Source organism: Orcinus orca, chromosome 12 (genome assembly GCF_937001465.1).
Source record: "Orcinus orca chromosome 12, mOrcOrc1.1, whole genome shotgun sequence".
NCBI classification, from domain to species: domain Eukaryota; kingdom Metazoa; phylum Chordata; class Mammalia; order Artiodactyla; family Delphinidae; genus Orcinus; species Orcinus orca.
This window is the reverse complement of record NC_064570.1, coordinates 26,118,016-26,144,571: the sequence shown is the minus strand read 5'-3', so window position 1 is coordinate 26,144,571 and position 26,556 is coordinate 26,118,016. Positions and strand designations below refer to the sequence as shown.

Below are 26,556 nucleotides of genomic sequence, written 5' to 3'. Positions count from 1 at the left end.
CTTTTTATAAGGACACGGTCATACTGGATTAGGGGCCCATCCTCCTGCAGACCTTCTCTTAACTAACTACATCTTCAATGACCCTATTTCCAAGTAAGGTCGCATTCTGAGGTGCTGGGTACTAGGACTTCAACATATGAATTTTGGGGAGACACAATTCAACTCATAACAGCAATTTATTTAACTTCTCAGTGCTTTAGCTTTGTCATCTGTAAAACGAAGCTATTAATAATACCTACACTGTGGGGTTGATATGAAGATGTAATCATTAGAGCACGTAAAGCATTTTGAGATGTCCTGTCCCCAGCACACGGTGAGCCGTTGTTACGTATCAGCCGTCACTGTTGTTCTCTTTTCATACGTGTGCAGATTCCAGCCCTGGAAAGATTTTCTGTTCTGGGTTTACAAACCCGCATTCCCTCCCACCCAGCAACCACCCAAAGTTTTTACCACACACATGAAGATAATACAAAACAGCATCTGCTAAGCACTAAAGTCTAGAAGGGGTGAGATTTCTGTGGGCCAGATAGTCATAGGAGCCTTCATGGAGATGTTAGCAGACCTTGGGAGGAAGATTTGAATCCTTTTCTCAAAATCTCTTTTTATTCATCTCACTTGGGGTGGGGTTGGGGGAAATTACTGATCTTTGAACTTAAACTTCTCATCTGTAAAACAGGCATAACACAATTATTGCACTGATTAAATGAGACAATGGAGGGCAAATGTTTGTCAGAAGGCCCAAATAGGAAAGGTGCTCGGTGAATATAAACAAACACAATACAGACGTCGTGCTGTGGGTAGAACTGGGCGAATCCTCAGGATGTGGGCTGTGGCTTTCGAGCAGAGCAAAACTGGGCTTATTAGCTCAGTGATTCCACATGCCAGTACCTGCAGATAGATTGATAGAGTAGCTTGAAGAAAGTATGTTTGCAGCTTATAAAATAGCAGAGGCACTAATCTCTTCTTAAAGATTCATGTACTACGATACCAGTGTGTCGGAAGAAATGGTGTTCTATTAAACCTATGTTTTGGTTAAGGGTGTTACCACCTGGGTCACATTTAGATCACCACTGCTCAAAGAAAATACATTCTGTATATGTATAATTGGATCACTTTGCTGTACACCTGAAACTAACACAACGTTGTAAATCAACGATAGTCCAATGTAAAATAAAAAGTTTAAAAAACCCAAAACATACACAAACACATCTATCATTAGAATTAGAGTATGCATAATTTCAGATTTCTTTGATGTTTGGGATAGCACTTCAGTACCTTGGATCTCAACCTAATGGACACCTGAACTTACCTGAGCCTCAATTTTGCATCTTTAAAAATGGGGATAATACAGTTATTGTCATAGTTAAATGAGACAATGTAGGTAAAGTGCCTATCATAAAGCCCTAAAATTTGTGGCTCTGGGTGCCCAGTGTCCTTCCTATTTGGGGAGAATCCAAAGATGGATGGGAGACAGGGCTTGCACGACCCCAGTGGAAGCCACAGATCCATTTTCTACTCTTGACCCCTGACTGCTAGAGCATGGGTGGGTGGCCAAAGGGTGGCCAGTCAGATGCTCTCACTGGGAGCATCAAAGGCTTGGGACCACTTAGATATTATTTGTAACGGCAGCTGTGAGGCTGGTGGCCCGGCAGCGAGGACCTAGGAGGAGCGGAGTTCAGCAGGACGTGGGCTGGGCTTTGCTGACCTTAGTTTCTGCCTAAACACAGTTCTCCCAACAATTCCGTGAAGTAATTTATATCCTTTGAGCAAATGCCTGTTTAAATTAGCCAGAAAATTTGCTGTTCTTTGCAACCAGAAGCACTGAAGAGTGTAAGCTTCAACTTTAATTTTAGAGGAAATATGCAAAATAACTAGTTAAAGAAGGATTCTGGTTAGTGGATTTTTGAGTTTCTCCTGAGTTTTACTCCACAAAACAATCAACGATTGTGAAAGAAAAGCTGGATAATTCAAAAGAAGCCTAGTTTCTTGATATTCCAATATAAAAAATATTTCCTAGGCACAGAAAGCAGGGTTTCAACCATACTGTAGAAAATTGTCTGAGAAATAGAGTCACAGATGTAGAAAACTAACTTACGGTTACCAAGGGGGAAAGGGTGGGGGGAGGGATAAATTGAGAGACTGGGACTGACATATACACACTACTCTATATAGAATAGATAACTAATTAGAACCTACTGTACAGCACAGGAAACTCTACTTGATACTCTGTAATGACCTATATGGGAATAGAATCTAAAAGAGAGTGGATATATGTATAACTCATTCACTTTGCTGTACAGCAGAACCTAACACAACATTGTAAATCAACTGTACTCCAATAAAAATTAATTAAAAAGTAAAAAGAGAAGATTGAGGATGGCTGTGGGCACTCATCCTGAGCTGCCTGGATGAGTTAGCTGGATCCCAGGTGGCTTACCTTTCTTCCAGTTCAAGGGGCTGCACCCAAGCTCCGTTTCCCATAGAAGCAGCGACTTCCTCTCTCATTTCCCCACCCCCACCAGACCTCAAAGAGACTGAATGGAAATACCTCTGAACTCCATTAGTAAGAGGGCAGCAGAAATATTGTGTACGCTTGTGTGTGTGACATGCCTCAGTATTAAAACACAGATCCATATGGCCACTAGCCATTGTATCTGAAGGTAACTATTTACCCTTCAAATGATGTTGAGGGTCATTTGTTCAGTTTTTTGTTTGTTTTTTGCGGTAGGGCCTCTCACTGCTGTAGCCTCTCCCGTTGGGTAGCACAGGCTCCGGACGCGCAGGCTCAGCGGCCATGGCTCACGGGTCCAGCCGCTCCGCGGCATGTGGGATCCTCCCGGACCGGGGCACGAACCCGTGTACCCTGCATCGGCAGGCGGACTCTCAACCACTGCGCCACCAGGGAAGCCCCATTTGTTCAGTTTTTAAAGTTAATGTTTTCTGGTTTTGAAATTTTCATTGTGATTTGAAGCCAGTAACTAAAAACAAAACAAATCCCAAACTACTGCTATTTATCTCCCCAAACTGCTCTTATTCTCACATCACACTCACCACTGCAAGTTTCTTGACAGGAGAACTTCTGCTTCCTTCCTTCCTCTCTCCCTCTCTTCATCTCTTTCTTTCCTGTGGCAAATATATAATGTTTGGTTTTCAAGCACCTGGAAAGGTGAATGTTTTCCTCTCACTCTTCTCGGCTGCCTACCCCTCCACCCTTGCCTTGGGAATGAAGCGGTCAGAAAGGATGATCTCATAAATGTCCCCATACTAGGGAAAGACATATGTATCATCTATATTCTAGGTTGATTATAAAACCATCTTATAAAACTGGTTTATTATGCTGGGATTCAACTGTTTATTATGCTGGAAAAGAGGGGTTGGAGGGAGGTCCGAGGTGAAGAAATTGGTGGTGAGGGAGGACTCGACTTACAGCTTTTACTAGCAGTGAAATCTGAAGCCTTGCAAAATCTCAGTAGTGCCCGATTACATAAAACCAAGTTAGTGTTTCTTGCATCATCAATATTTAAAAGCCACTTGGTGGACCATATTGGGACACGTGCGTTTTGAAACAGCTGTGATCATGTTTATACTATTCTATTGAATAATGTGCTTCCAATTCAAGAAGTGCAATTTCGCATTGGTAATGTTTACAGACGTGTTTGCATCCAGAGTACCTAAAAAAAAGTCAAAATGACGTGAAATCTTGGAAAAAAGGAGGCAGCTCATTTCCCTCACCTCCTTTGCTTTTTAAAAATCCTCTCTTTGAATTTAATGTTTTTGCATGATGGTTCTTTCCCTCTAATACCTAAATATTTTCAAAATCACTTTGAAGTCTTCAATGACTCCTTTCTGTACCAAACAGAGACACACTTTGCAGCAGCCCCTTCTCTTACTAACTCTAACGTACAAACTGACATATGTCTCAAATATGGTAAAAGGGATGTTATCTTTCAAAAATAAACCAAGGGGAAATGTAGGTAACAAAATCTAATGAAGAGAATGCATTTAACATCATGGTATAGTAGAAACAAACAGATTTCTTTTCCTTTTTTTTTTCACCTTTATTGGAGTATAATTGCTTTACAATGTTGTGTTAGTTTCTGCTGTACAACAAAGTGAATCAGCTATATGTATACATATATCCCCATATTCCCTCCCTCTTGAGCCTCCCTCCCTCCCTCCCTATCCCACCCCTCTAGGTCGTCACAAAGCATTGAGCTGACCTCCCTGTGCTATGCAGCTGCTTCCCACTAGTCATCCAGTTTACATTTGGTAGTGTGTTTATGTCACTGCTACTCTCTCGCTTTATCCCAGTTTCCCCTTCCCCCCAAACCCCGTGTCCTCAAGTCCGTTCTCTATGTCTGCATCTTTATTCCTGCCCTGCCACTAGGTTCATCAGTACCATATTTTTAGATTCCATATATATGTGTTAGCATACGGTATTTGTTTTTCTCTTTCTGACTTACTTCGCTCTGTATGACAGACTCTAGAGTCCATCCACCTCATTACAAATAACTCAATTTTGTTCCTTTTTATGGCTGAGTAATATTCCATTGTGCCACATCTTCTTTATCCATTCATCTGTTGATTGACACTTAGGTTGCTTCCATGTCCTGGCTATTGTAAATAAAGCTACAATGAACATTGTGGTACATGACTCCTTTTGAATTATGGTTTTCTCAGGGTATATGCCCAGTAGTAGGATTGCTGGGTCGTATGGTAGTTCTATTTTTAGTTTTTTGAGGAACCTCCGTACTGTTCTCCATAGTGGCTGTATCAATTTACATTCCCACCAACAGTGCAGGAGGGTTCTCTTTTCTCCACACCCTCTCCAGCATTTATTGTTTGTAGATTTTTTGATTATGGCCATTCTGACCAGTGTGAGGTGATACATCTTTGTGGTTTTGATTTGCATTTCTCTAATGATTAGAGATGTTGAGCATCTTTTCACGTGTTTTTTGGCAATCTGTATGTCTTCTCTGGAGAAATGTCTATTTATGTCTTCCACCCATTTTTGGATTGGGTTTTTTGTTTTTTTGATATTGAGCTGTGTGAGCTGCTTGTATATTGGGGGGATTATTCCTTTGTCAGTTTCTTCGTTTGCAAATATTTTCTCCCATTCTAAGTGTTATCTTTTCATCTTGTTTATGGTTTCCTTTGCTGTGCAAAAGCTTTTAAGTTTCATTAGGTCCCATTTGTTTATTTTTGTTTTTTATTTCCATTACTCTAGGAGGTGGGTCAAAAAGGATCTTGCTGTGATTTATGTCATAGAGTGTTCTGCCTATGTTTTCCTCTAAGAGTTTTATAGTGTCTGGCTTTACATTTAGGTCTTTAATCCATTTTGAGTTTATTTTTGTGTATGGTGTTATGAAGTGTTCTAATTTCATTCTTTTACATGTAGCTGTCCAGTTTTCCCAGCACCACTTATTGAAGAGACTGTCTTTTCTCCATTGTATATTCTTGCCTCCTTTGTCAAAGATAAGGTGACCAGCTGTGGGTGGGTTTATCTCTGGGCTTTCTATCCTGTTCCATTGATCTATATTTCTGTTTTTGTGCCAGTAATTTCTTTTTCTTGCATCACTGATATTTATAAGTCACTTGAAGCCATTTTGAGACACCTCTGTTTGTTGCAAGTGTAGGTAACAGCTGGGTCACATTTATAGCATTCCACTCAAAACATGCTTCAGAGTCCAGGTTTAGAAATTCAGATTTGCAACTTATAGGCATACTTGCCTCCAGGTATCAGAAGACTTTGAAGTTGGATAAAATCATAGCAAACAAGGTATATCATTCTACTGCAAATTTTTTAAACTCTTTTTTTTATGCAAGTCAAGTATTACTATTAGTATGATAGCTCTTTTTCATATTGCTTTAATTTAGAATAATCTTAATATCTTAAACCCTCCTCCTTCCTACCAATCAGAGTCATTCTTAGCCATTTCTTTCTATACCTACCCCAAAGTACAAAATGCAACCCTGCAAACAATTGAAAACAACTTTTTAATGTGGAATATTGTTGAATTTTATGATGAGTCTTGTTGAATTCTCCAGTCTTTGGAGCAGAATGTGTTGAGAAAAACATGGTCTGTGGATTCTGACCCACCTTTGTTCAAACAGTAGTTCAGTAAGATATCCCTGCACTTGACCTCAGTGAGCCTTGTTTCACTCTTTCATGAAATGGGTAAAACAATGCTAACTTTACAGAGTTGTTTCAAGGATTAAATGAGAATGACAATAGTAGCTAAGATTCATGAAAGAATTTCTACATGTCAAAAACTGTTGGGGAGGAAAAACCTTTCCTCTATTCTCTTAGGTTCTGTGTCTGGGGGCCTTTGAATTTAACTGACAAAAGACAGATTAACAAGAGAAAACAAATACACATTTATTAATATTTTTACATGCACAGGAATTCACAGAAAAGAAGTGAAACTCTTTTGTTATGTAACATTTTAACTTATGTAACATTTTAACAAACAAAAGAGGGTTTGGACTTCAAGGGACTATAAATTGTGGGGAAGTAACAAGGAAATGTATGAGGGAACTAGTGGAAGATACAGGTTATTTTAGTAAAGTTTGTTTATGCAGAGTCACCTTGGTGTTGACTGTCTCTCGTAATAAAGGTCGCTTTCCTCATTCTGGAGCAGGAACATGGGGAGAACTTAAGCCACCCCTCACAAAGGGAACTTTATGCCCTGCATGTAGGCAAGTAAGGGGAGGGCAGAGAAGTCTTCCTGTGTCTGTTGATTCTTAAATTTCCTCTAGCTCAAAATAATCTTTATGTCAAATTGACATATCTGGGGGTGGTATACATTTATTCCTTTCAATACTGTGTGGAAAGCTTCACATAGACTGGACACGATGCAGATCAAATGCCCATGGAAAAGGTGCTACATTAATTAGGCCAGAGAAATGTGAATTTATTCCCCCTTCCTATGTCATTACAAATTCTTGTAAGAATGATTTTTAATGAGAACTTAATAGCCTAAAGGACACATCCAATATACTTTGCCATTTCCCTATAGCTGAAGAGCGTTTAGATGGTTTCCACTCTTTGTTTTGCTATTAAACTTACACTGTAGTGAATATCACTGTGCCTGAATTTACACCTGCATTTTGAAATTTTCACCCTTAGTATAGAGGCCCAGAAATAAAATTTGAGTCAAGGGATCTGAACACTTCGAAGCTAATTTGTTTTCCAGATTGATTGCCCCATTTATTGATGTCATCCCATCCTTGCTATTATAATTTAATCTTTCCTAGCTGATAGGTGTAGAATGGTACCTTGTTTCAACTTAAGATTTTAACATTACTAATGAAATTTGCAAAACAAAAATTTACTGACAATTTGTATTTTCTCTGTTGAGAACTGTTTAATTCTGTCTTTTTCCTATTTATCTGTTGCTTTGGTGTTTTCCTTGTTGATCCCTAAGAGTTTTCCATATGTTAAGATTATTCTTTGTTCATTATCTGTTGCAAAAAAAAAAAAAAAAAAAATCACACCATGCTGTTTGGCTTTTAATTCAGGTTGTGCTAAATTTGGGAATTTAGAAAATTTAAAGTTTTATGGGATAAAATCTATCAATCTTTTTCTATTATAATGTCTTCCCTTGTTTTTATAATCTAAAGTCCTTTACCTTCCAGAGATCAGAAAAAATTGTTAAAGTGTTTTCTTCTAATTTTATTTTTTGTTTAACTTTTTTCCATTTAATTCTTTGGTCAATCTAGAATTTGTTTTGATGTGTGGCATGAGGGGAAGATCCGAGTATTCTTTGGGCTGCACCACAAAGATGGGCCCACATAACTTGGGCCACATTAAAAGTAAACGAACAAAGACATTTAAAGCCAAACACCCAAAGCCAAGTAATCAATTAATGGATTTTTTTCTTGGAAAAACTGTCTTTACAAAAGAAACTTAGAAGACTTTTTGTAACCTCAGATTTAGCTCAAGATTTAAAAATACAAGAAAGCCTCTTTCCTTTTTATCTTAATTATTCAAGGCATATAAAACATTACTTCTACCTTATTCTAGAAAATCCATATCTTGGTATGTAAAGACTTTGAGGCTTATATTTCTATATCTGTATCTATATCTGTATCTATGTCTATATCTAGTCTTTATTATCTACATACATGCATGCATTCCTTATTTGGCCACTACTCACCTTCTAAACCCTGTGAAAATAAAATGATCCTCCAGATGAATGAGGAACTTATAGTCATGATACAAAGGACTTGCTGGGTTAATTCTCTGCCACGCCGCAAGTTAGGACCTCAGGAGGGTATCCTGATTGAGACTGAAGCATATACATAAATAAATCCCTAGCCAATGCTTGATTTGAATAGATATATGGGAGTTGGGGACGGAATTGACCAGATGCTGGACCATGTGATAAACACAGAGGGTCATGGTGTGGTATAAAAACCGGGCATTTATATGGTACAGCTGGCTGTGCATAATCTTCTACTAATTTATAAGGCAGGAGCATCTGGTCTCTAGCTGCCACTCTTTCCAATTTTCTAACGGCCTTCTCCTTGAGTCTCTTGTTTAATCAAGCAGCCCCCCTGAACGTGCTGCAGGAAAGAAGGGCGGGCGGTCACAACACGGAAAAACAACATGATCCTGAAGCTGCCTTTCAGAGAAGAAAGGGAGAAATATCTCCAGGAAGATTCTTGGTCTTATTCTAAGTAAGACTTCTTTCTAGGATGGTGGCATTTTGAAAACGGTCTTTTAAATGGAGCATCTTGGTTGCCATCATTGGGCCAGGGCTTTCTCTATAAGGAGAAATTTCTCTCTGCTGCTTAATCTATAAGAGGAGAATTTAGGCTGAATTGAAGCCTCACATTGCTTTCAGACAGAATTAGTTTCTGTTTAATATGAACTGACTAGCATTACTGGACACTATGTAGGTAAAATTGGGAAGCAGGAATTGTGATGCTCTCCTTGCCCTACACCTCCCCTCAAAAAATACCTTTGAGGGGATTTGCCTTTCTACTCACTGTTCTTTCCTTCTGTTACCATTTTTCTTTCTACTTCCTGCCAGGGTGTGGTGCGGTTACGGTAGTGGCATATGCTTTGTTACCTACTATAGTAGACCCAGCTTTCTACTACCTCTCTACTTAACTCCACAGATGTATTAGTTGATGGAGGCTTAGAATATTTTTATTTTAAAAATAAATAAAAAAGGAATGAACATCTTCATGACAGAATTTTTGTTTTCTGGGATACATGGATCATATAATTTAAAGAGAAGGAACACTTTACCTTCAAATAATACTATTTTGGAAGAAACCCATTGGTCTAGGGTATAGAAGAGGCTTCAGTTCTGATTCACAAATAGCACTGTGATGTTGGTCATATCACTTAGGCTCTCTGAGTCTGTTTCCAGAATGTCACAGTGGGGATAAGATCTTCAACTCATTTTACAAAAAATGCCTTTTAAGATGTAAGGCATTAGACAAATATAAGTGACTATGACTAGAACTATGGACGTGTGGAATTTTAGAGCTATATGTAATTTATATAAGTAATGTAAGTTATTAAGCCAGGATCTTTTGAGAGAGAATGGGGGTGAGGACTGCGCAGGAAACTGAGATAATAGTAAATTGTCCGGGGAAAACCTGGACATATGGTCTCCCTGGCCATAAGAGGCTTTAGAAGCCATATGCTCTAATTACTCATAAGACCAGCTTTGTCCCTCATGTAAAAGAGGATACAAAAGTAAATAAATAAATAAATAATAAAAGGCTTTTCCATTGATGTGTTGTTATATGTTAGGGAAAACCAAGCACATTCAAAACACTCAATGAATGCTGCATTTGATGACCTTCCAATATTGCTCTTTAACCCTGTATCTATCACATTTTGGCCATTTGTCCTCCCTGGAGCCTCCTGCCCTTCCCATCCAATAGTACTGGTAGAGTAGTAAAGAAGCATGCCAAGTGGTTGAGATGATTTCTGCAGTGCTTTACACCCAGTGGGCAGGGGTCAAGGCAAAACTGTGCCCCTGATGATCTCTTCTCATCCCCTCCTTCAGCTTTACCCATTTCTTCTGGGGCTGCATGCTGTCCTTGATTGCCTGTGATCTCCCCCACCATGCCCTGCTCCAACCTAACACCATCTTCATTGATGGTCCCCTGAGTTTTTATGCAATGAATTTTCTTAAACTCCTCTGATCATAAGAATCACTTGGGGTGCTCTCCTGGTGCTTCTGAGTTAGGAGGTTTAGCATAGGGCCTGCTGATCTGTATATTTAACCAAGTTCTCAGGTGATTTTTATCACCACGTGAGTCTGAGATACATGGATTTAATAAATACGAAAGTAGAAAGATGTCCTCAAGATCCTTTAAGCCAGTGGTTCTCAAAGAGTGGCTTTCCAACTAGCAGCATCAGAATCACCTGGGGACTTGTCAGAAATGCCAATTATTGGCCCTCTGTTGAGTAGGAACTCTGGAGGGGGACTCAGTAACTTGTGTTGTAACAAGCCCTCCAGATGGTTCTCACATAGACTGAAGATCCAGACCACTGACTTAGACCAACCCTTTCCTGTTGTCCTCCATTTTACAGACGAGGAATGTTGGCACTCTCGTCTCTCACTTTGGGACTTTGAGTGTTTAGGGAGGGATAGTGCTATAATCCCTAGATGATTGTGAACAGGGTGGGATGACAGATGGTTAGGGAGCTATTGAGGATGGGGCATCAGTGAATATGGCCCTTAATTCCCTCTCCCTACCTCCAGAGTGAGGGGTCTTGCCTGTGTAGATAAGGACTCATGTTTGTCAAGGGGATTGCTGAAAGACACAAGCTTCTGAAGAGCCACGCCCCTGTGGTAAACCAGAGCCTGGTGTTAATAGTGACTTCCCACCTAAGAAATCCCCTGAGAACCCAGACACCAAGAAGCCCCAGTTCCCTCTAGACAGACATGTTTCACTCTTGCAGATGTTTCAGCTCTGCTTTTGGTGGTTAGTCTCTGCTCATTCTCAGGGTGGTTGATGAAAGACTTCTAATTAGTGCTGACTAAGAATCATCTGAAATTGTAACTTATGGGTGGACACTGATGTGGTTTGGTCACATGTCTTCCCACGTCACACCGGTGAGAAAGAATGACATCCCTGGTAAGCTCAAAAGCAGTGTTCCTGGATTTCAGTCACTGATTACAATTTTCACAGTGTTTTCAATACTCAAGTACAATATGTTCTATAATTTATTTAACATTTCTCATTTACTCAACTTTAAAAAACGCTTTTAAAATAGTTGTACATTTACAAAAATTTTCTGAAGATAGTGCAGAGATTTCCTATATACCCTACACCTGATTTCCCTTATTATTATCTTACTCTGGTATTGTATACTTGGCATAATTAATGAACCAATCATGATACATTATTATTAACTGAAGTCCATACTTTATTCAGATTTCCTTACTTTTTACCTAATGTCCTTTTTTTTTTTCTGTTTCTTGATCCCATTTAGGATACCACATTAAATTTAGTTGTCATATTATAATTGGGTCCTAACCCAGACCTATTCTTTTTTATAACTTATTTATTTATTTATTTTTGGCTGCGTTGGGTCTTTGTTGCTGCATGCAGACTTTCTCTAGGTGCGACGAGTGGGGGCTACTCTTCGTTGCGGTGCCCGGGCTTCTCATTGCGGTGGCTTCTCTAGTTACACAGCACAGGCTCTAGGCGCGTGGGCTTTGGTAGTTGTGGCATATGGGCTCTAGAGCACTGGCTCAGTAGTTGTGGCACATGGGTTTAGTTGCTCCATGGCATGTGGGATCTTCCTGGACCAGGGCTCGAACCCACGTCCCCTGCATTGGCAGGCAGATTCTTAACCACTGAGCCACCAGGGAAGCCCCTAACCCAGACCTACTGAACAGTGAACTGATGCAAAATGATGATACTCTGGCTAAGGCTACTGCTGTGAGTGTTAAAGCTCTTTGTCTCTGACCTAGGAGTCTCATGTCTGCTGCTAGCATTGAAAAAATGTTGACAGGCTAACTTGTTAGCTTCTGAGCAGCGTAAGCTATCAGACCTCTTACAGTTCTTGACAACCTGTGTGTTATACAATTGAGGTGTTCAAAAGGATATGGAATATATTAAATTTATAAATATCTAAAATCATTCAATTAAATTGTAAAAGCCCTCTTAAAAGTGATTGCTGAAAGTTGCCAGATTTATAAACAAGAGTAATAAGGTTTATGAGTTGAACTTAACAAAGAATAACAAGGGATTTGAATTTGCAGTTTTCATAAATCAAGAATTAATTAAAAACAATCCCAATATCCCCTGAATAATTTTTTCTGGCAAAAAAAGCCATTGCTAAGGATGCCATAAACCTCATATAAATAATCCCAAATTGTGTGATCTTGGGTTGCTGTCCTGTGAGAACCCATCCTAGAAATGAATTTACTCCATGAACACCTACCTCAACCCTATATTGAGAACTCTCTCTAAAATTCCTTCTCATCAAAGTGGGTATGTTTTTTCACATTCCCAATTTCACTCCCTCTCTCCTTTTAAAGAAAACCTGGGGTGGGAATTCTGGACATGACCACTATCCAAGGAGAGCAAACAATGCCTAGGAAGTGACACTCAGTTGGAGGAAGAAACAATTACTCCAGAATAGCTCTGCTCAGAATTGCCCAAGACCTTATCTCTGCTTATCTCCATCGTTGCATTTCTGTAAAGAATGGCTCACTCTCCCACACTAACCTGTGGAGGAAGATAGGCAGCAGATTGTACAAAATGATAAGAAAAGCCTCCTCCCCTGTCCTCCTCACCAACTCTCCCATGATGTCAGTGGTTCCACTCTTGCTTCATTAAATTATCTCACAAATATTAATTGAGCATCTGCTATGCACTGGTTCTGTTCTAGAGGATGAAGAGATAGCTGTGGGAACAGAACAAAATAAAGCAAAACAAAATGATAGACCCGCCTTTACATTCTAGTGGAGGAGGGAAAGACAAACAATAAACAAGATGAACAAGTGAACGACAGTGTGTCAGGTGGTTTAAGTGCTGTGAGGGAAAATGAAGGGTAGAGAGAGTCACGGTGGGTAGTTTGCCATTTTAAATCGAATGGTGAGGGAAGCGTCACTGATAAGGCAACCTTGCAGCAAAGACCTAGTGTAGGTGAGGGCGCCAGCCTATGGACTGCTGGTACAGCTTTCCAGGAAGCAGCTGGTAGAGAGGCCCTCAGGCCAGAACATTTGCATTTGAGGGCCAAGCAGCAGGGTCAGTGTGCTGGAACAAAGTGAGAGTGGCCAGAATTAGGGACTGAGGCCTGAGAGATTAGGAGAAAAGGAATCAGATCATCCAGGGCCTTGGAGGCCATGGGAAGAACTTTGGTTTTTTACCTTTATGAGACGGGGAGCCATTGAGGGTTAGGAGCAGAAGAGTGACATGATCTGATTTATGTTCAAAGCATCACCCGGCCACCCTGCTGAGACCAGACTAGAATGAGGCAAGAGCAGAGAGGGAGACCAGCCAGGTGTCTCTAGAAATCATCCAGATGAGAAAGGGTGTTGGCCTGGAATAAGGTAGGTGTGAGAAAAGTTATATTTTGGAGTTTAGAGCCAGTAGAATTTATTGACAGATTGAATATAGGATGTGACTGAAAGGGAGGAAACAAAGATGTCCCCAAAGCTTTTGGCCTGAGAAACTGTAAGAGTGGAATTGCCATTTGATCATAGGGCAAGGTCAAGGAATGCCTGAAGTCCTGCTCAACACTGTTTGCTCTTTTCTGGTTGGAACTTAGTGTAGGTCTAAGAAGTCTAATTAGGATTTCATCTGACAGAATTTACAAGTCTATCCTTTAAAAAACCCAAGTAACAGATATGTCAAAATACAAAGCAAAAAAATTAAAAGATTTATTGAAATAGTACAATATATTCCTAACCCAATGAAGAATGTAACAGTTATCATGTTTTACAAAGTATTTTACTCTTGCCTAAGCATGCCTAAATAACTTGCCTAAGCATGAAAGCAAAAACAAAGTACAACAAACATAAAATAAAACTTGATGCTACCTAATAACTTTCATGAGGCAGCCATAACTGTTTTTAGATCAGTCTTCAGGACTATTGAATTTCAAAAACTTAAATGCTGTTGGTCACGCACCAATCCTTACTCCATACCCATCCCATTGCTCTTAATTCCCCCTCAAAAGGACAGCAAGGAAAAAAAAAAAACAACAAAAAAACAACAAACCGTAATTCAAAAACATAGATTAAAGTAATTTTTATCTCGAGATGTGTGCTCAAATTCATTTTTTTTGACCACATGGGAAAGCGGTGAAAATAATTCTCTAGCTCTTTCTCTGTCTCTTACTATCTCCCTCCGCACATTTCTGAATTTTTAATCAGTTTATTATTGTGTGTAATTGTATATAACCAGAAACACTTAATATATTTTTGTCACATTTTGTAGCAATGTTCATGAGGAATTGTACAAATGTTCTCCAATTCATATCTCTTCACAAAATAGGACAGCCTTAAACACTGAGCCCAAGGTGAGGAAGGTAGCTTTCTGTTGCTACACGGAGCCTGAGCCCATAGACCTTCACTTGTTGTGGGCTGGAGCTGCTAGGAGATTGTTGGTGGGCTTTAACTGGCTCTACAGTCTCTGCCAGCACCAGCCCCTCTCCCCAATAAACCCACCACCCATGCTATGCTTTCAGCTGCAAGTCAACTTCTTTACCTGGTCCCCAACCATACCCTATGTCCCCAATCAAACTGTCATTCAAAAGATCCTTGTATATAGAAATTATGAAGATGCCACTGGCAAGGGACCCTTCACCAGGAGGATTGAGTAATGAGTGTGGTATAAATTAGAGTTAAACATTCTTTTTTACTTTGTTGCTGAAAAATCTTATACCTGACTTTGAGAAGAAAGATACATTCTTCTCAGGCAATATTAAAAAACAAACAAAAACAGAAAAGAAAACCTTAATGTGAGTATGTGTTAAATGAAGGAAATTGTATTGAGTAGGCATCCTTTGGTATTTAGATGTTATTGCTGATAAACTTAACCTAGATATTAATCCAGAGATCATGAGAGGCTTTTTTTCAAATATTATTATTTACATAGAATAGAATTTAAAAGAAAATATTGGTTCATTAAGTAAGAATATTATATAATAGAAAATGAATGTATGGAAAGTATATTCATATAAAATAGAAATGTATGGGAAAATGCTCATTCACATAAAAATTCCACTTATGTGAAAGTTGAAATATCTATGTCAAGTTAACTGTCAATACATAGTGAAAAAGGATTGCATCAGGATTGCTTGTCTGTGATGCTATTTTAAAAAATTAATTCAACATTTAAAAACATGCCTACTGCTCCTTGGTTCTTTAATTTTTACTTAGCTGACTTAGAAGAATGGAGATTATGTTAGAGATGTTACAGTCAGAAATAAAGTTCTGTATTTCACAGAGCCCTTTGTTTTCTGCCTCTTCTTTAAATTCTATTTTTTTTTTTTTTGCGGGGGGGAACCGCTTAAATTTAGTTTACAAATAAAATATAGAGGAAGAAAGAATGATTAAACAGAGAGGTCTGTGAAGTATAACGGTGAACATTGCATTAAGAATATATAAAAACTAACTAGCACAACATTGTAAATCAACGATATTTCAGAAAAAAAAAATATATATATAAACAACTTTCAATGAGATTCTTCAAAACGAGCCGTCCTATTCTCAGAGAGTTTGGATTGCCCCTCTGCAGAGCACTTCAAGGACTTTCCACACATCTCTCTTGGCTTCTCTGACTTCTTCTGTCTAATGTGGGCTGATACATTTCAGCCACTATACAGTAACCAGTGTGAGGTGTTAGAGCTTCAATTTCAACAACTCTGTGAGCTCCTTCATATACCTTTTGCTCCTACACACAAGGGGGAAAAATGAGATGATAAATGGTTTCCAGTAAGTCATTGACTTGCTCTATTTTTGATAAAACTAAGTTGTTCATGACCAGTTTAGATGGGCTGTAGGGTTTCTTCCGAGACACATCCTCCTTCTCCAGAGCCCTAGCTCACAGACTGAGAAAGGGACAGGTCACATGGCTGTGGAGGAACCACATGACTTCTCCCTAGTGATGCTGATTGATTGACCCAGTGGTCAGAGTCTCTTTTTTAAGAATTTGAACTGTGCAGTGAGGAGAATGGAGTAGGTTTGAAGACAGTTGTAGACATGTGGCATGCGACCACGGAGAAACGGAGTGACATTCTTTACAACTTGCTTCTCCATTTCTCCTTTCCAGTGACTGCAAAGCCTGGCAGCACTTTATTTCTTGCTTCTGGCTGTTGTAAGATTGATCATTACCTCCGAGTAAAAATCTTCCTCTCCCCTCCACTTTTCTATTTGAACCAGTTTGAATGGGTTTCTGTTTTCTACAGCCAAAGGAACCCTGTCTTAGATGGACACACAAAAAAAGGAACATTCACCAAACCAAAATAAAGTCACCAATGGAGGATTATAATATCAGAGCAAAACTGGCACTAATATATAATGCTCCGATCCAAAAGCCACTTTAAAATAAGGTGTGTAAAGTCCATAAAAATGAATATTTGTGACAATCAAATGGAATTAAATATTGTTAATACCAGTCTTTAGATATGCAGGGAAAATCAAAAGGAAACCAGCTGAATGACGGAAAAGGTGCAAACACACGTACACACAATTCTGATGGCGATGGTAACCACTAATTGCTTATCAATGAGGGTGAAAGTGAGAAGGAACTAAAAAACGATAAGGAAAAATAAGAGGGGATAGAGTAGCAAAAGACAGGACCTATTTTATGGCTAAAATGTTGCTTAAACAAAAGAAAAAATACCAAACTTATCTATTCATCTGAACTTACCTTTTCCAGTGAATTGTTAATTACAAAGACTCGGTATACTAGCCCATAGTATTCCATTGATACATTTTTTCTTTTTTGGTCCCTATATGGTAAGTTGGGAGCATGGAGATTCACCAACAAAGATCCATTAACTTGGGTTATATTCATGAATGGAGGATCTATTTTTGCTGAGGAAAAATAGGAAAATTTGACAATATCACCCAAAAATGTAATATTTCATATGGACACATTATGCATAATAACAAATCATTATTAAGCTCAGGGATCTGGCAAAAATCATTATGAAGAGATATTGCTAACACCTAAAATATAAATATCTGAGAAGTTTCTTTGCAGATGATTCTTTATTTGCAAAGACATATATTCTGAATCAACTTTAAGAGGACCTTTATCAATCATTTCCACAGCCTGCAGTGATTGTTTTGGAAAACGAAGTATAAAAAGCTATTTGGGTGAAGATCTTAGTGTAAGGCAAATATTTTGTAGGTCCTTAAAGATGTAAAATTTCAAAGCAGCTTGAAAATCATTTGAAGACTTGTTGCTAGAAAATTATTTCAACAGAATTATGTTATATACTATGGAATAGCAGGAGAAGGATCAAGAGAGAATTTTTGTTTCTTGCATTTGGTATCAATAATCAGATGATTGTTAAATAGGAAAGAAAACTAAATAAATTAATAGTCACTTTAATTTCCCCCAGATTAACTATGGTAATTCTAAATGATTTAATTCGTTAATGGGTTTTGTTGTTGTTTTCTTGTTCGGCATTCATTATGTATTTTTAGTTTGTAGATACATATCTTTTATAATTCTTGAAAACTAGCCATGATCAATCAACTTAGAGATAGACAGAGATAGAGACAGAGACATACATGCTTTTAATCTAGAATTTCAGTTAAACATCTGTTAGCATTTCTCATTCGATTTTCCATATGTCATTTTCTTTTTTCTTTTTCCATCTTTTTTTTCTCAGTGGAGTATTCTGAAGGGTTTCTTCAGAGCTGTCTTCCAGTCCATCAGTTTACTACTTTGTCATGGCTAAATTGATCTTTAACCCCCCAAATCAACTTTTTGAATTTCAATGATTATATTTTTTTCATTTCTATGAGCTCTATTTGGGTCTTTTTCAATCTATTTGGTCTGAGTAACATTTTGTCCTTTGATTATGTTTTTATTCCCTCTGTTATTTCTTTAAGTTATTTAATTTATTATCTGCTTCCAATATTACAAAACCTTGAAGCGCTGGTCCAGCCAGTACTTGTTTCTTCCAGCCTTGCTTGTGTTGATCTGCTTCCTTGTGTTTTTATTGTGAACACATGTTGAAAGTTGATGCTTTCTTTTTTGTTGTTTAGTTAGAATTTTAAAATTTTAAATACACTTTTATCAACTTATAAGATAGATACAGACAAATAAATCGTGAGGATATGGCTCAACAAATCTTTACAAATAAACACTCCTGTATAGCTACCACCCAGAACAAAAAACAGGACATCACCAACACCCCAGAAACCTCCTTCACCTTTCCTCCAATTACTTAACCCCAGAGGATAACCACAATTTTCCTAACTTTTATCACCATGTACATTCATTTTTGGAATCATACAATATACACTTTTTTGTGTGTCTGCCTTGTTTCACTCTTTCACTTTTATTTGTATATATATAATTATGGGCTGAATTGTGCCTCCCGTCAAATTCATAGTATGAAGTCCTAACACCCAGTACCTCAGAATATGACTGCATTTGGAGATAGGGTCTTTTTTTAAAAAAGCATATGGCTTTTTAAAAAATGAAGTCATATGGGTGGTATGGGTGGTCCCTAATCCAATATGACTGGTGTACTTATAAGAAGACACATACAATTGAGCACAGAGGGATGACCATGGAAGGACACAGCAAGAAAGTGGCCAAGGAGAATGGCTTCAGAAGAAACCAAACCTGTGGACACCTTGATTTTGGACTTCCAGCCTCCAGAAGTGTAGGAAAATAAATTTCTGTTGTTTAAGCCACAAAATCTGTGGTATTTTGCTATGGTAGCCCTGGCAATCTAAAGTCTGTACATCTATCCATGTTGCATGTATCAGGAGTTTGTTCTTTCGGGACTTCCCTGGTGGCTCAGTGGTTAAGAATCCGCCTGCCAATGCAGGAGACACAGGTTCGAGCCCTGGTCCGGGAAGATCCCACATGACGTGGAGCAACTAAGCCCGTGCGCCACAACTACTGAGCCTGCATGCCACAGCTACTGAAGCCTGCGCACCTAGAGCCTGTGCTCCTCAACAAGAGAAGCCACCGCAATGAGAAGCCCGCACACCACAATGAAGAGTAGTCCCACTAATTGCAACTGGAGAAAGCCCATGCACAGCAAAGAAGACCCAGTGCAGCCAAAAATAAGTAATAAAATAAAATAAATAAATAAATAAATATATATATATATATAAAGAATGCTATAAAAACATTTTAAAAAAAGAGTTTTTTCTTTTGATTGGTGTGTGGTATTTAATTGTATATATAACACAATTCATCCATTGTGTTATTCACAGACTTTTAGGTCGTTTCTAGTTTTTGGATATTCTGAGTAAAGTAGCAGGAACATTCTTGTATATGTCACTTGGGAAACATTCATTTTGTTGGGAATATAACTAAGAGTGGAATTTCTGGGTGATAGAGTTTATATATGTTTAGCTTTTGTAAATTCTGCCATTTCCCCACAGTAGATACACCAATTTATATTCCCTTCAGCAGTGTATGAAAGTTCCCATTTTTTTCACATTCTCTCTAATACTTGGCATTATTATTTTTAAAAAGTTTAATTTTGGCCATTCTGGTAAGTGTGTAGTACCAATTTATTGTGTTTTTAAGTTGCATTTCCCTGATGACTAATGGAATTTCATATGTTCATTGGCCACTTGAATATTCCCTTTTGTGAAAAGCCTGTTCAAGTCTTTGCCCATTTTTAAAATTAGTTGTCTTGTCTTTTTATTATTGATTTGTAAAAGTTCTTTGTACATTCTGGACATAGTCCTTTGTCCCAAACATGCACTGTGAATATTTTCTCTCTATGGCTTGCATTTTCAACAGGGTGCCAAGATCATTCAATGGGTAGAGAATACCTTTTCAACAAATGATGCTGGGACAACGGGATAGCCATATACAAAAGAATGAAGTTGGACCCTTACCTCACATCATATATAAAAATGAACTCAAAATTGATCAAAGATTTAAATGTAAGAGCCAAAACTATAAAACTCATAGAAGAAAGCTTAGGATAAATCTTCATAGCCTTGGGTTTGGCAAAGAATTCTTAGATATGACCCCGAAAGCATGAGTAGCAAGAGAAAAAATAGGTAGATTGGACTTCACCAAAGTTAAATACTTTGGGGCTTCAAATGACACCACTGAGAGAGTGAAAAGACATATCACAGAATGGGAGAAAAAATTTGAAAATCATATATCTGATAAGGTAATGGTGTCCATAACATACAAAAAATTTAAAACTCAGTAATTAAAAGACAAATCATTCAATTTAAAAATGGGCAAAGTATCTGAATGGACAATTTTCCAAGGGAGATATGCAAATGGCCAATAAACACATGAAAAGATGCTCAACATCACTAATCATCAGGGAAATGCAAAGCAAAATCACATGAGATACCATTTCACATGCACTAGGATTGTTATAATCAAAAGGTGACAGAGTGGTGCTAAGGATGTGGGGAAATAGGAGCCCTCATACACTGCTGATGGGAATGGAAAATGGTGCAGCTGCTTTGGAAAACAGTCTGGCAGTTTCTCAAATGATCAAACATACAGTTACAGGGTGACCAAGTGATTCCACACCTAGGTATATACCCAAGAGAAATAAAAACATGTCTACACAAAAACTTGTACATGAACGTTTATAGGAACTCTATTCACAGGAGCTAAAATGTGGAAACAACTCAAATATCCATCAACTGAGGAATGGATAAACAAAATGCAGTATATCCGTGTACTGCAATATTATTCAGCCACAAGAAGGAATGAAGCACTGATACATGCTACAAAAGGGACAGACCTTGAAAACATTATGCTAAATGAAAGGAGCCAGTCACAAAACATCACATATTATATGATTCTATTCATATGAAATATCAAGGTGAGGGAACTCTTTAGAGACAGAAAGTAGATTAGTGGTCACCTAGGGCTGAGAGGCTAAAGGAGGGAGAGAATAGGAGGGTGATAGCCAAAGAGTATGGAGTTTCTTTTTTGTGGTGATGAAAATGTTCTAAAATTGACTATGGGTGATGGTTGTACTTATCTGTGAATAGAGTAAAAAATTATTGAATTGTACACATTATATGAGTCATCGTAAGGGATGTGAATTTTATCTCAATAAAGCTGTTTAATAAATCTAGGTGGAGGCAATGCCCATACACTTGATCCTTAATTCTTCTGGGTTATAACAACAATATTTTCAAAGAATTGGAAGTTGAGGCTGCCTCCTGAAGGTTGGGATCTCTTTATGCCATTTAACCAACAAGGAGGAAATGTGGTACTTCTGTTGTCTAGGGTGACTGGTTCCAATTATCAAAGGGAAATAGAATTATATATACAGCGGGGTCAAGTATGCTTGGTATCCTTGGACGTGCCTCTTAGAACTCCTATATTCAGTGATAAAAATTAATTTAAGGCTATGTTAAGCTAATATGGAAAAGATCAAAAGGACTCAAACTCCTCAAAAATGGAAAGTTGAGATGCTGGCTGAAAAGAAAGAGAATGTTGAGTTAAGTCATGAGAAAAGCAGTTATAAATATTAACTACAGCTTCATGACTAGTTGCCATTGTGAGGACTGTAGTAAATACCCATGTTTTCTGTCTTGTTATGCATATCTTTGTACATATACATTAAACTTTTTTCCTCATACCTTTTGTCTATTTTTTTTTTTTTTTTTTTTTGCGGTACGCGGGCCTCTCACTCTTGTGGCCTCTCCCGTTGCGGAGCACAGGCTCCGGGTGCGCAGGCTCAGCGGCCATGGCTCACGGGCCCAGCCGCTCCGCGGCATGTGGGATCTTCCCGGACCGGGGCACGAACCCGTGTCCCCTGCATCAGCAGGCGGACTCTCAACCACTGCGCCACCAGGGGAGCCCGTTATATAAGGTCTGCTGGCAATGGCTCCATTTATAATTTACATCATAGATTATAGTATATTATTCTGACATTATGACTAAATTAGAAGAATATACATCATTGAGAAATGGATACAAGAGAGCACTTTTTGTCTCCTCTTTTGGACAGGTGACTAAAAGTCTTAATTTCCTCAATAGAAAATTTTTCTAATGTGTATTTTCAAGAACCTCACCGTCATGCTTAGGGATAACCCCATATGGCTCCTTTTCTGCTATCTAAAAATACTTCTTTTTTCTAGCAGGCAACATCCTGGCAGTGGGATAGAATGTCAGCTCTGAATCAGAGGCAGCCAAATTTGAATTCTGAGACCTGGGCTACTACTAAAGTTTCTGTGCCCTGACTTCCTGGGCTGTAAACGAGAATAGTAAAAGCCATCTGCTAGAGCTGTTCTGAGAATGACATCAAGTGAGACGATGGTGTGGACCTCACCAAAGCACAGGGCCTGGTAGCTAGCTAACCAGGCTCCATGAGGGCTATTCAAGGGCAGGAAAAGCAAATGCAAAGAAACTCCATGGAACTCACTTTCCCACCAGGGAGAGAACCGCTGTGTCATGGTCCAGCCTGAGTGGACCCCAGCCAGGGTCGTCCTCACTCTCCCGTAGTAAGGTTCCCATATGTCTGACGTTTCATTGGTAAGGTCACAGAAGAACTCTCGAATACCCCAGCAGTCCTCTTTATTTTTCCATTGTCTCTGTCCATACCTATAGAAGGGAAAAGACAAAAATCTGCATTCCTTTATTCCATTGAAGGAGTCTTCAGTTTTATCAGTCTATTCAGTTTTCAGACTGGCTGAAATTTGTCCTCCAATATCAGCGCCACTGTGAAAGCTGACAGCTGTTCTTAAGTATCTTTAAAAGTTTTAAATTAATTGAAGTGCTATCAAAGTGTTTTCTCGTTGAAATATAAACTCAAGCTTGATACCTTCTGTAACACTAGCATGAGGGTTTTTGGATTTTTAGTACTTAGTGAAGTTTTTCTTCTGGGGTCTGAACCAACTTCCATTTTTGACTACGAGCTCTCCATGTCCTTCAGCCTCCTGAGGTTTCAACACTTTGTGGTTTTCCTCACTTCTTATCAGCTTGCTGTTGAGTAACGTGGCTGATTCTGAGAAGTTGCTACCACTTTTCATCTCAGGTGACACCCAACACATAACGTCAATCTCTTTTTTGACAACTGAACGACGGTTGTAGGAAGGGCTCTTTAAGGAGTTTTGCAATTAGAGGCTGGCAGAGAATGGGGAGAACCCAGGAAGAAAAGGTAATGAGGCAAAGCGCCAGATACGTTGATTCAGCCTAAGACTGTGGGATGGTGTAACAGCAAAAGGGAGGATTAATGCTTCCCTTCCTTACCAGTCACAAATCAGAGAAAATGCAATAAGATGATGGTGGGAACAGAGCAGGAATTAGAGGCTGGGGAGAAAGCTTCCAAAATATTTGTTGAAGGACTTGAAGTATAACTTTTTAGCCATATAATGAAGAGCATTGCTGATGTCTGTACTCTGTAAACTATATGCTGACAGCAGTTTCATTATATCAGAAGACAACATAAGAACATAACCAACAACATATATTAAGCACAATTTAATGTTTTCTAACTCTTATTAGATATTACCTTTCCTAGCTGAATTTAGCTGTAATGACTGGTTTCTTTTTTAGTGTAATACTTCATTTTTTGTCCTATCCTACATGGGACAAAAACTGTCAGTAGACCCATGAGAACTGGATAGACCCAAAACGAAAGATTTTGAAAATATAAATCTGCATTGTGCTATTGAAAATATCACATAGGTAGGAATGGATCCAGGTATTCTGAAATTTATACAAATTTAAGAGCTCTATTTAAGAAAAAGAATTACAACTATGAAATGTTTCCTTGGGGCCCTAAAGTTTAATCTTCATTAATTTCATGGAAAAACAATGTCTAATCCACTGTTTATGTTGAACCATAAATAGGCCCACTTTGGATATGTTTATGCTGCCTACAGGGGAAAGATAAAAAGATCACCAATCCCCACTTCCTACAGGGAAGCGTTTCCAACGACGACGCACACATCTGTTTTGGGAGTGGAGAAATCTTTATTGTAAAGATTTGTGAAGTTTACAGTTGCTACACAAAATATGTTGAGAAAAGCAGTAGTTGAAGACTGAGAAACTTCTGGAAATAGTCCTTCTGAAGTTAGTGAGAGCTTGGTAAAGGGAAAAATCTGACTTTAGATCTACCCCATGCTGGAGAGACATGAAGGAATTTATGGCACAAAAATTGCTACTTTGGTCCATAGCTACATCTAATCTTCTGAATTTCTGAATAGAAAATCATAAAAGCTAAACTATAATATCTCCTGTCTCATGTTCAGCCGGAATCTCAATCTACGTAAGAGAAGGAAGCGCTTCAACTCCTCTCTGCATACTCCCACCCCAGCCCCCTGAGCAGAGATGTGTGAAGGGGAAAACCTGCCATTTGCAAATCAGGAGCTTCTGTTTCCAGGCCTCAATCCAGGAAAGGAGTGGGTTATATCTGAGTTTTGGCAACGATCCACTAGAATTAGTCTGAAGATCACACAGGAGGAACATGCCTCAGCGTGTTCCAATTTGCATTCATGCTTACAGGAGGCGTTCATTTTTGAAAGGAATTTTCTAAATAGTAAACCCACTCTAAAGAAATGAACTTTAAATTGAAAATGTAGTTTACACACTCACATCCATGTGTCCCACAACTTCTTTTTCAACTATCAATAGCGTCAATTTAATTGAGGACCTATTAGGTGCTGAACAAGTCGCTTCTAACATTCAGTTGGACAAATGTGTATTGAGAGTCTCTGTTGTGAAACCAAAGGCTGACCCTGTGAAGCCTCAGTGCTGGGTCTCTGAGGGATGAAGTATCTCCCGTCACAGACTACACGTCATCATGCATTTTGTGTCACCTTCAGGGAAGACACACTCCTGCCTCCACCCCTGCTTCTTCTCAACCCTTCTGAAACTGACAAAAGTTCAGATCCTAACACTCCATCGCCTTCTAGAACATGGAATCTTAGTGGCCATCTCTACTAGCTGGAGGAAGCTCAGATTACTTACGTTTTATACTGCACAAAATAGATAGTGCTGTTGCCGGGACAAGCCCGCCCAGGCTGCCAGTGCAAAATGTTGTGAAAATTTTGGGACTGAAAATGTACTCGTTGAGGTTTCAGAGACTCGTGGGCTGGCTGAGTTTCTAAAACAATAAGAAACAGAGCAACACTGAACATTGATATGAGCACCATCGTTATTAGCCATAAGTTTCAATGTAATAATACCTGCATCAGGATTCCTTGAAATAGTTGCTACAGGTGCAGATGGTGGAAGTGGAGCCCAGAAATCAACATTTCTGATCTTTGATGTGATGATTTTGATGCATGCTAAAGTGTCAGGACAGTTGTGATCCAGACTATAAAAACATACGTGATAAACTCCCACCCCACTCCTAAGCTGGAGAGGAAGTAACAGCAGTGAAAAGATAGTATTGTCCTTGATTCCACCCCTGGTGGTGATGGAATGTAATGACTGAGATGAAAGGCCTCACCAGGGCCACTTTGCCCACCTTCCTAGGAGACCCTGCGTTTCTGCTCCTCTGAGGCAAGCTTTTGCCTGGATTCTATTCTGCCTCCAGGACCTCAGCCTGGAACTCATTCCTCCTTTCTCTGGTTCTTTTTTTTTTTTTTGCGGTACACGGGCCTCTCACTGTTGTGGCCTCTCCCATTGCGGAGCACAGACTCCGGACGCACAGGCTCAGCAGCCATGGCTCACGGGCCCAGCCGCTCCGCGGCATGTGGGATCTTCCCAGACCGGGGCACGAACCCGTGTCCCCTGCATCGGCAGGCGGACTCTCAACCACTGCGCCACCAGGGAAGCCCCTTTCTCTGGTTCTTGCTTCATCTCTTCTTCCTACTTCATTGTCCCTCACCTCTCTCAGCTGACCTGGCTTTATTGCATGTAGGCCGGTTCCACTCCTGAGTGGATGCTCTTACCTGCCTGCATCCTGGTTCCAAGTGCCCGAGCATAACTGCTCAGGTGGAATGGTCCGGGCTGTGGAGGGAAACTGCCCAAGGGCTTGCCACGGAACCCAGCATTCCCGAGAAGAGTCTCAACAGGAGTCATGGCAGGAAGGGGGATAATTTCGCACTGGCATAGTTTGTGCTTTCTTGGTCAATTCATGCAACATGAGAGCTCAATCTCACCTACATTCAGTCCACTGGAGGCAAGAGACCTTTGACAAAATTTTATTCTAGGGTCTGAAGGAAACCAGAATATATTACCCCCAAATATGCCTCTTTGACATAAAAATTATTTTGAGCTGAAGGCAATTAAGAAGCAGCAAATGCAGGAAAAGCTCTCTTGACCTCCCCCTTTTTCCGCCTAAAGGCAGGATATATAAGGCTGGCCAAAAATTTCGTTCGGGTTTCTGGCAAGCTCTTGCAGAAAGACCCGAATGAACTTTCTGGCCAGCCCAATAAAGTCTCCTTTTACTTTACGGGAGACAGACTCTTATCAGCC

The 26,556-nt window shown here is 39.2% G+C and overlaps 1 protein-coding gene across 1 annotated transcript; it reads right to left on the bottom strand.

Moving 5' to 3' along the window:
• Positions 1–15,735: 15,735 nt before the first annotated feature.
• On the bottom strand, positions 15,736–26,160 carry IL22RA2 (interleukin 22 receptor subunit alpha 2). Its single transcript, XM_004263887.1, has 5 exons — positions 26,031–26,160; positions 25,102–25,237; positions 22,553–22,731; positions 16,864–17,030; positions 15,736–15,885 (listed from the first exon to the last, which is right to left on the bottom strand). The coding sequence occupies exons 1-5, from the start codon at positions 26,158–26,160 to the stop codon at positions 15,736–15,738; spliced, it is 762 nt and encodes a 253-aa protein (XP_004263935.1).
• Positions 26,161–26,556: the final 396 nt, after the last annotated feature.